General features: G+C 37.3%; 1 protein-coding gene across 1 annotated transcript in view; it reads left to right on the top strand.

The window, feature by feature from the left end:
* ANKIB1 (ankyrin repeat and IBR domain containing 1) overlaps nucleotides 1–11,507 on the top strand; it is a 172,907-nt gene that overhangs the window by 143,213 nt on the left and 18,187 nt on the right. The window contains 2 exon segments of the mRNA XM_017870314.1: nucleotides 73–161; nucleotides 8,804–8,934. Coding sequence (XP_017725803.1) covers nucleotides 73–161; nucleotides 8,804–8,934 — 220 coding nt within the window.

Here is an 11,507-nt window from a genome sequence, read left to right as displayed (position 1 = left end):
CTTTTTTTTTTTTTGCCTTGATGTTGATGAAGAATATTTTAAAATTGTCTTTTCTATGTTTATTTTCTTTAGGGAGTGCCTTGGTGAAGCACATGAGCCTTGTGACTGCCAAACATGGAAGAATTGGCTGCAAAAAGTAACCGAAATGAAACCAGAAGAACGTAAGGAATTTTAGATTGCTTTGCTACATATTTCCTGATAGCATTCAAAAGATAATGTGGTCATATCTTTTTTAGTCTTTAAGAGGTTTTCACATTTGTTAATGCTAGCGCTCTCCTGTTTAACATCACGGTCCCTTTGACTAACTTCCTTTTGGAAATAATAGAGTTTTGGCAAGGAGGAATCAGGGACAAGTTCCATGTTTCTAACAGACTTACTTTCCAGCTGAAGATAAACAGGGTAAATGGGGGTCACATTTAATCCTCCTCCCATATCCCTTTTCTTTTATCCTAGGGTGAGCCAACCAGTTGTTCTGTACTTTGTGGGAAGTAGTATATAATCTGTAGTGAGAGTGAGCTTCTCATATCCCTGAAAGCTTCCAATGAAGGATACGGCAAGTTAATTTCTTGCTGTTGTGTAGTTCTATAGATTTACTGATGTTAAATACCATATAGATAAGGATTGTCACTGAGACTTCTATAAATACATTATCTCTGTTAATCATCACAGAAATGATACAAGGGTGATGTTAGTAATCCTGTTTTACAGAGGAAAACTAATGCTTAGATTGGGTTGAATGACACAGGGCATGTGCCTTGTGAACAGAATGGGTTTGAATCTCTGAGGGGACTCCTTTTTAAAGCCTTCCTAATAGCAGTTCCCACATTTAACGGATAAATCTATCTGCTTTGCAATAATTTCCCATCTTCTAAAGTGTTTTATGACAACTGTTTTCTCTCAAAAAATGTAAGTGAAATTTAATTAGTTCTGGTCTTTTAAAAAAAAAAAAAAAGACTGAGATAATGGTGTTAGCTTGAGGTGTCACAAGTCAGGATCAAGAATTCACCCAATAAATCTACACACTTATAGGGGCCAGGTGCAGGGGCTCACGCCTGTAATCCCAGCACTTTGGGAGGCCAAGGCAGGTGGATTACAAGGTCAAGAGATGGAGACCATCCTGGCCAACATGGCGAAACCCCATCTCTACTAAAAATAAAAAAATTAGCTGGGCGTGGTGGCATGTGACTGTAGTCCCAGCTACTTGGGAGGCTGAGGCAGGAGAATTGCTTGAACCTGGGAGGTGGAGGTTACAGTGAGCCAAGATTGCGCCACTGCACTTCAGCCTGGTGAAAGAGTGAGACTGACTCCGTCTCAAAACAAGAAAAAAAAATCTACACTTATATGAGCAAAGCATATAATAAAGATGATGCCAGACTTCAGGGCATGCAGAGGCTAGAGGGAAGCAGTCAGACATTATGGTATCATATGATAACTGATATAGTTGAGTAAAGATGAGAGTCCAGAAACAATAATGATAAACTCAGATTGGGGGAAGAAAGGGTATCAAAGAATCTTCTTGAAGGCAGTGAGCTGTGAATTGGATTTTAGCATCTCTGCCTTTTAGTAGGTAATTACTGTCAGCAACTAAAGTGGCATTGGGAGAGACTGCCTGACGGCCATCATACTTTACAGGCTTGTATTATATCAGGGAATTTACCACTGCCTGAGGGCTGGTCCTCAGCATTTTAGATCTACAAGGTTCATTTTGTCCACTGACTCAGGGTTATTCTGACCCATGGAGAAGAGACTACTGTATAAACCAAAATGCCACTTATTAGTTGATAATGAGGGAGATCCCTTTCACTTGTTGAGAAGGCTTCATGTCCATTATCAGGAGCAAAGAGAAGTGGATAATCTTTGGATATTTTATAGTGAAGCCTGATTAAACATTCTTGTCCTATTCGTGCATCGTTTAGTCAACAGATTTTTTAAGCCAGGCGCGATGGCTCACATCTGTAATCCCAGCATTTTGGGAGGCCGAGGCAGGTGGATCACTTGAGGTCAGGAGTTCAAGACCATCCTGGCCAACATGGTGAAACCCCACCTCTACTAAAACTACAAAAATTAGTCCAGCATGGTGGTGTGCACCTGTAATACCAGCTACTCAGGAGGCTGAGGCAGGAGAATCACTTGAACCCGGGAGGTGGAGGTTTCATTGAGCCAAATCGCCCCCCATACTCCAGCCTGGGCGCCAGAGCAAGACTCCATCTAAAAAAAAAAATGCCTTTATAGATTGTGTTTGTTCCCCAGATTCATTGTACTAGCCATTGCTCTTCATACCCACCCATTTCCCCTATTCTCCTGATATGTATGGGTGTGTATATGCACTTGTCTTCCATAAATAGATTCATACCATTACCCTGCAACACCTTTAGATGTGACAAAACAATTGGAATTTGCTTTATTTTCTTGCTTCTGGCAGCTAGAAATATTTATATTTCTGTTATGAACGGCTTGCTATTGGCCACCTACCTACATTTCTTTATACATTTCTTTAAGAACTTAAGGTTAAGGTCCATAGGAGAAACTTGCAAAGAGATGAGGCTAGAAAGGTAGGTGTTGCCAGATTGTGTTATTGCCAAATTGTTTGAATTTATCCTCCTAATAGAATAAGCCATAAAGTGTGTTATTTAAGTAGAGAAGTGGTAGTATCAGAAAAGTTATTTTTGTCAAGATAACTGATGAGTATGAAGGGTGAATTGAAGAAAAGATAGACTAAAGGTAGGAAGGTGAATTTTTAGTTTGGGTCAGACGGTAAATTAGGCCATTAGTGAAACAGGAAACTCAGATAAACAAGTAACTTTCCAGGGAAAATAATGAGTTTTGGTGTGGACATTCTGAACTTGAAGTACTTACAGAACATATGTGTGGAGATGTCCTGTGGAATTTTATAAGTGTTCGTCTGAAACTCAGAAAAGATGCTAAGAAACTTAGGAATAAATTGTTGATTTTAAATGTTATCTTCGCTCTTTAATTAACGTATATTGAGTGCTGTTTTATGTTAGAATACAAAAATAAGATGCCCTCTATGCTCTTGAAGTTTATATATTAGAGAGGCAACTGTATACAAAACTAAGGAAAAATATGTTTTGAATGTGAGAGAATGTTGTTCATGTATGTGATAACTTTTAGGGCAGGGGAAGGACAAAGAAGGAGGAGGCCAATTATCTATGGGAGAGGGTTAGGAAACACTTTCTAAAAGAATTGATGCTTAAGCTGCATGTTGAAAGCTGATAGATGCTCTTCACATAAACCAGAATAGGAAAGACTTTCCAGGCATAGGGTGAAGTGGCATTGTGAAGTAGCGTGGCATATTCAAGGACTGCAAATAATTCTTACAATCAGTTTAGTGGTGCACTGAGAGATGAGACTGTGCAGACAGGAATCCAAATCAAGCATTGGGCACAAAGAGGTGGTTATGCACAATGCTAGGAAATCTGACCTTATCCTGAGACACTGAAAAGGAGTTTTAAGTAGGAGAGTGGTGAATGAAGATGCTTACTTACAAAGATCACTCAGGCAGATGTATGGATGATGAAATGGAGACTATTGAGAAACTAGGTAAGAATGTTAGTTCTGAGACAACTTCAGAATGGCCAGGTGAGAGGATATGAAGGCTTAAGATGGGTAATTCAGGTGGGAGGGGGCATGCACAGGAGAGTTATAAGATATATTAAATAACCTTAAGTAGCAAACTTGTGTGCCTGCTAGTTGCCTAAAAGATTTAATGCACCATAAGAAGTAATTAGTCTAGCATATTATTCAGTTCTTGAGTAGAAAATGCCCAGCAATGTTTGAAATATAAAGCAAGTATTTTTCTTTTATTTTCCCCCAAACCTCCCACCCCAGCCTCCGAGGTGAGTTAGCATCTCCACAGCTGTCTAGATCCTGGGTCCTGGGAGCTCGAGGTGAATACTAATCTCCTTGTGGGCACTAAACGACACACTGACCCTCTCAAAATGCTACTATCCTGTGGCATCAAATGGCTTCGTACATCACTTTCCCAGTCTTTTATCCCCAAGTCTGATCTATTACCCTGAAAGAACTGTTCGTCTTTAAAGGTTCCAACTGTAAGAACAGATCACTTACTAGGTGACTGCTGATCATTCACTCAAGCAGTCTCAAACTATGGGTATGATCTTTTAGGTTTATGTAGTCCTTTCTGGTAGAACAAATCTCAGGTGTCTTCAGTCTTCTGTATCCTATCACGTTTTCAAACATTCTTCCATCTTTCCAAATCAAAACCCACTTTGGGGTTTCTTCCCACAATTCTTCAAGTTCATTATAATTTTCTGTTTTGCCTGTGGTCTAATTAGACTAATACGTCTCCCTACTTGCCTTTAATTCACAAATTACCCCGATTTTACAGAGAGAGATACCAAGGCCAAGAGAAACAAAAATGCCCTGCCACACAGCAAATCCATCTCACATCTGGTATCAGAACACAGAAAAACTCTTTAAAGCAAGTATTTTAAATTGATGGCTATTTTAGTTATCTCTTACCATATTAAAATTGGATGAATCATTCCATACCCACAGATAAGTTTTTGCTAGGGAACGGGGGAAGGAGAATGGACTGGCTAGTGAGAACAGATTATGGGTGGGACTGTGAAAAAATGACCTTCCACATGATAATGATCCTGATACTAAGAGGAGGAAAGAAATAGAAAAGCTAGAAAATGGTATACATGGTATATACATGGTTACTTCTGATGGCCAGAGATAGGGAGATCCCAAAGGGGGTTTTGATTTGGAAAGATGAAAGAGTGTTTGAAAACATGAGAGGAGACAAAAGACTGAAGACACCTGAGGTTTGTTCTACCAGAGAAGAAACCAAGCCAAGGCTGCAGAGAAAGTCCCAGTTGTTAAGAAAAGGCTAGGAATTTTCTCCCTCTACTGATTTGTGTCTTCCACACTGAAAGATGGTGACCAGTAATGGCCACTTATGTTTATGAAATTTGGGGTGAGGATTAAAGTGAACAATAATTGGCCAACTGTAATACTAAAGTAGAACCCCATCATTAAATATACAAAAATGATATTTCAAAAGGAAAATATGATTAGGTACTATGTTAAGTTTATGTATTACTTTGGATCATAAGCATTTTTGCTTTGGATTTATGCAAAAAAAAAAAAAAAAAAAAAAAAAGGCGTAAGCATGTTTAACCAAATTTGTATTTCATGAAATAGTTTTCTTCTTTATGCCCAGTTTTCCAAAGTCTTTGAATATGAGACTCAGGCATAGAGAAACTCTAATTAACGAGAGAAAAAAGTATTTGAAAATATTTTGAAATCAATTCAAGGAATTAATTTCATATAAAGATTTAAATAGTGTTTGTTAAGCGCTGATATTGCCTCTGTTGTGTCTAATTAGAGCAAGAAGCAGGAATGGTTATATTTTTTATGAAATGGTTAATTTATAAATTTTCAGACCAGTATTTTTCATGGGACATACTCAATAAACTGAATTCAAATTGTATTATTTAAAAATTCAGTCTTTGACTAGGTGCAGTGGTTTATGCCTGTAATCCCAGCACTTTGGGAGGCCGAGGCAAGAGGATCACTTGAGGCTCAGAGTTCAAGACAAACCTGGGCAACACAGTGAGATTCTGTCTCTCCAAAAAATTAAAAACTTAGCCAGGCATAGTGGCACATGTCTATAGTCCTAGCTACTTGGGAAGCTGAGGTAGGAGGATCTCTTGAGCCCAGAAGTTGAAGGCTACAGTGAGCTATGATTGCACCACTGCATTCCAGTCTGGATAATAGAGTGAATCTCTATTTCTAAAAAAAATTAAAAATAAAAATTCAATTTTTAAAAGCAACTGTTTTCACATGCATACATGTTTATTCTATTAATAGATCTTAGATTTTGTGATATTCTAATACTTTATTATGAAGTTAATACATTTTAGAAAGAGACCTAAGCACACTAGATTATTAAGAAAGAACATCAGTATATAATAAGAGCTGTAACTGAAGTGAAGAGTTTGAAAGTCAGTAAAGGTGAAAAAAATCTCACCCGATAGATTGAAGGTAGATACAGTGTTGTTGATGTTAAGAACAGTATGTATAAGCTGGATGCAGTGGCTTATGCCTGTAATCCCAGTACTTTGAGAGGCCAACACAGGCAGATCACTTCAGGTCAGGAGTTCGAGACCAGCCTGGTCAACATGGTGAAACCCTGTCTCTACTAAAAATAAAAATAAAAAAATCAGCCAGGTGTGGTGGCGGGCACAGTTAGTCCCAAGTACTTGGGAGGTTGAGGCACGAGAATCACTTGAACCCAGGAAGCAGAGGTTGCAGTGAGCTGAGATCGTACCATTGCACTCCAGCCTGGGCAACAGTACAAGACTCCGTCTCAAAAAAAAAAAAAAAAATGTGTGTATAAGGGATAGATGTGTAGAATAAGCATGTTCAGAGAATTGGAAATAAAGATCTTTTTTCCAGCACGAGTTTTTATCATAGTAATAGTTGGTTATTCTCTGAACGTGATTTACTTCATGCAGTTCACTAAAATGCAGTTAGGAGATCACATTCTCTCCAAGGGCGGAAGAAAAAACTATTCTGTTGCAGGCCACACTGCTGCTTTGTTTTAATGGCTTTGTGCTTTCTTTATTATAACAATGGACAATAAGAGTCATAAGAATATGTTAGTGCCTCTGAGCTAACAATAATGTTGATGCTAAAGGAAGAAGAAAGGCCACTGCTTTTAACAAAAATTAGATGTTTAAATGTGAAGTGTACTTAAATGATTAGGTATTATAGCAATACCCTTTGTAAGTGGAATTGCCTCCACAGCTTGACCTTGTTAGCCCTAAATGTACTAAGTTCCTACTGAAACTCCTGTCACCCACCAAATTATCTGATAATTCTTTCCACCAACAGCTTAATCAAACCATCTTCTACCAAGTGTGTTCAGAACTGGAGTAAAGTCTGATCAGTTCATTACTGCTGTTTCTCTTTGCTGTGTGGAGTTAAAAACCAATGCTTTTATAGTCCAACAGTAGCTGCTGTTCTGTTGTTAATATAAACTTAAGTAGACAAGCTCTTGGGGTTCCTTGCAGCAAGACAGCTCCACTTCTGTATTGCTAGGCTCCATCAGAGGACTGCTTCTGGTGCTCAGCCCTTCCATTCCATACACAGAGCCACTTCCCAGGGGTCAGTGAGCCCAAACCTTTGTCCCCCTTCCCTCCCCAGGGACTTATATCTAGGGGTTGGGTAACTTTTCTTTTTGAATTTCAAAATGCAAAGGGTCTGATTTCTCCCCTGCTTTGACAGTAGAGCCAACCATTTACCCCTCCACCCTTCTGAAAGTGTTGGCATGTAAACAAAGCTTTGATTAGATGGGCCACTTTCAGTGATTCTAAAATGATTTTCTGGCATCTCTTTGAGTAAAGAAAATGTAGGGCTTCTCAGTGCACTTAGAGTTAAAAAAGAAAAGAAAACAAAACCAACTTGATTGCTGACATTCTTGCAGGAAAAAAATTTTTAATTATGCATCTGGAACTCTGTAGCCCCTAACTCTCCATGGAGGGGAGAGGGAAGTTTATAAAATGTAAAATTTAGAATCTTTAAAAACCATGACATTCCTTAAGATTGTGGATCTCAAATTATAGTAAAATAACTTGAGTTTAAGAAAATGAAGAGTATAAGTTTGATTAGGGATGGAGGGTGAGAGGAGCTTGCCAGATGGGCCATATCATAATGGGCTTTATATTCTTTTCAAAAGCAGTTGGATTTTATCTTATAGTCAGTGGGGAGCAAATTAAAAGATTTTAAGCAGTGTGTATTCTAAAAAGATCACTGTGGGTTGGGTGGCTGGCAAGGGATTGGAGGATGAAGAAAAGTTTGTTAATGGGGACAAACATAGAGTTAGATAGAAGACAATATTTTTTATATTTCAGAATAACTAGAAGGGAGGACTTGAAATGATACCAACACATAGAAATGATAATTACTCAAGGTGATGGGTACTTCAGATGTCCTGACTTATTACACATTCTATGCATGTTACAGTCACATCTACCTCATACATATGTAAAATATTTTGTGTCAATAAAAGAAAAACACATGGAGAGATTTTTTAAAAAATCACTGTACAAGCAGTGTAGTTGGAGGTGGGCCCTTGAAGGAACTGGGGAGATAGTTGATTTTCTATGCTTTAGTTGTCTAGGCAAGAGGTATGAAGGACCCTACCTTAAAGCATAAGAACTGGGAATGGAGAGGAACCGGATATGATAGAGAAAGAGGGTGTAATAAATGAGATGCTTAGTTTTAGACATGTCACATTGAATTAATTTTAAGTTTATCCAGAATACTCATGGATAAAAGATGTTGATATTTTTTGCTTTTACTATAGTAAAGAGTTTCTGATAATTATATTTGTGTCTGGCCTGTTAAGTAAATTATTGTCTAAAGTAACTGTTCTTTCTGTAATTTTCTTTGATACAATAGTCATTTTAAATGGAGTAATATGTTGCTTTTAAAAAAAAAAAAAAACAAAAAAAAAAAAAAAAACCTTTTTTGTGTATGTTGTTTTGGTCCCAGTTTATTTGGGAACAAGTTTATGTAGAAATTGCACTTAAACCAGGTTTCATGAATAGGTCTTTTGGAATAGAGTTCCTTATCTTGTAATTAGGCTACTCAAAATGAAGAAGTTTAAAAATGTTGCCACAGACAATGATCGGAAAATAAATATTTTATTAAAATTGAGAGCCTGCAAAGAAAAGTCTGGAGGGTTTTTTCCCCCCAGAAGTTGTACAATAAATCATTTATTTTTGTGTTTGTGCTTAATATCCCGAAGTTGTGGGAGTTAGTGAAGCCTACGAGGATGCAGCCAATTGTCTCTGGTTATTAACTAACTCCAAGCCTTGTGCCAACTGTAAGTCTCCAATACAGAAGAATGAAGGCTGCAATCACATGCAGTGTGCTAAGGTAAGAAGTTAAAGAGGATTTTTCATGCTTTGCATTTGGAATCTTAATTTAGTTTGATTGTCATTCCAAAGGATAAATTATTTGAGGGGGCCTGGTACAGTGGCTCTTGCCTATAATCCCAGCACTTCAAGAGGTTGAGGCAGGAGGATCACTTGAGGCCAGGGGTTCAAGACCAGCCTGAGCAAAGTAACAAAACCCCAAAAACCCCATATCTACAGAAACAAAAACAAAAACAAAAGGTAAGGGTAAGAATCTGTGGTATTCAACCAGAAGATCAGAAATTCATGAATCCTTCCTTGCTAGTCACCTTCCCCAGTGAGAGTCTTGAGAGAGTTTGTGTGTGTGTGTGTGTGTGTGTGTGTGTGTGTGTGTGTGTATGTGTATGTGTGTGTATGTGTGTTATCCAATGATTAACCAAGTGCTGCCTTATATAGATCTCTTGTGAAGCTGGTTTTAGAGCATACGGCTTAGACTCAAGGCCCAAACTAGGCCCAAATCCAGTCCATATACTGTCTCCATATAGTTGGCCCTCTGTATCCATGAGTTTCATATTGTTGGGTTCTGCATTCATGGATTCAGCCTACCATGGATCAAAAATACTTAGGGAAAAGAATTGCATCTGTATCAAACATGTACAGATTTGTTTTCTTGTAATTATTCCCTAAACAATGCAATATGACAACTATTTACATAGCATATACATTGTAAGATATTATAAGTAATCTAGAGATTATTTAAAGTATACTGGAGGATGCAAATAATATACCACTTTATATCAGGGACTTGATTATTCTCAGATTTTGGTGTTTGCAGGAGGTCCTGAAACCAATCCTCTGTGGATACCAGAGAACACCTGTATATAGATGTCTGTATAATACAAGAACCCAAAGCAATGGCCAGAGTTTAGGACTGCTAATAAAACAATCAATAAAATAAGTAATTCTTTATTATATTGAAAATGAAAATGCCAACAAAGATTCACTTGGCTGAAAAATACGTAATATAAATGATTAATGTTAGAGGTCAAAAGGCTAGATAGAATACCCTCTTTAATTACTTGTACAGGAAGAAACAGCAGTGTGTTTAAAACAACTATGCTAGTATATTATTAATAACATTTTATTATTAATAACCTACCTACATTTATGAACTTTTTTTGGTTTAAAATTATAATGATATTCTGATTTTTTTTTGCTTTACCATTGGAAATGTCATCTATGTATAAAATGATTATTTAAAGTTATTGAGAGGAAAATGTATTTTTTTTTCCTAATTTAAACATGAAGGAAATTTAAATGGTTAAGATTCCAGTAAAATATAATAATATCTTCTAGGTATTACTTGATTTTTAACTTTGAAGTTTAATGATTATTACTATACTTGCAAAAGAATGGCAGGTACAAAATGATTTTTATAAGTCTGTATTACTGTAAAATTAACATAAATGAATTGGCTTAGTGAGGCAGTAATAATGATTCTCTAAGAGGCAGGAAGAAAAACCTAGGGCAGTGTTGTGAGGAAAATGTTCGAAAGTGTTATTTATTGTTCAGCTGAGGATCCAGCCAAAATTATTTCATCTATTTGCAATCTTATGTCCAAAGAGAATGTTAGACCAATATCCCTGATGAACATCGATGCAAAAATCCTCAATAAAATACTGGCAAACCAAATCCAGCAGCACATCAAAAAACTTATGCAGCAAGATCAAGTTGGCTTCATCCCTGGGATGCAAGGCTGGTTCAACATAACGCAAATCAATAAACGTAAACCATCACATAAACAGAACCAAAGACAAAAACCACATGATTATCTCAATAGATGCAGAAAAGGTCTTTGACAAAATTCAACAGCCCTTCATGCTAAAAACTCAATAAACTAGGTATTGATGGAATGTATCTCAAAATAATAAGAGCTATTTATGACAAACCCACAGCCAGTATCATACTGAGTGAGCAAAAACTGGAAGCATTCCCTTTGAAAACTGGCACAAGACAGGGATGCCGTCTCTCACCACTCCTATTCAACATAGTGTTGGAAGTTCTGGCCAGAGCAATCAGGCAAGAGAAAGAAATAAAGGGGATTCAATTAGGAAAAGAGGAAGTCACATTGTCCCTGTTTGCAGATGACATGATTGTATATTTAGAAAACCCCATCTTTTCAGCCCAATATCTCCTTAAGCTGATAAGCAACTTCAGCAAAGTCTCAGGATACAAAATCAGTGTGCAAAAATCACAGGCATTCCTATACACCAATAACAGACAAACAGAGAGCCAAATCATGAGTGAACCCCCATTCACAATTGCTTCAAAGATAATAAAATACCTAGGAATCCAACTTACAAGGGATGGGAAGGACCTCTTCAAGGAGAACTACAAACCACTGCTCAGCCACATAAAAGAGTACACAAACAAATGGAAGAACATTCCATGCTCGTGGATAGGAAGAATGAATATTGTGAAAATGTCCATACTGCCCAAGGTAATTTATAAATTCAATGCCATTCCCATCAGGCTACCATTGACTTTCTTCACAGAATTGGAAAAAACTACTTTAAAGTTCATATGGAACCAAAA

Source organism: Rhinopithecus bieti, unplaced genomic scaffold (genome assembly GCF_001698545.2).
Source record: "Rhinopithecus bieti isolate Rb0 unplaced genomic scaffold, ASM169854v2 scaffold_5191, whole genome shotgun sequence".
Classification (NCBI taxonomy): Eukaryota; Metazoa; Chordata; class Mammalia; order Primates; family Cercopithecidae; genus Rhinopithecus; species Rhinopithecus bieti.
This window is presented reverse-complemented; position numbering and strand designations above follow the sequence as displayed.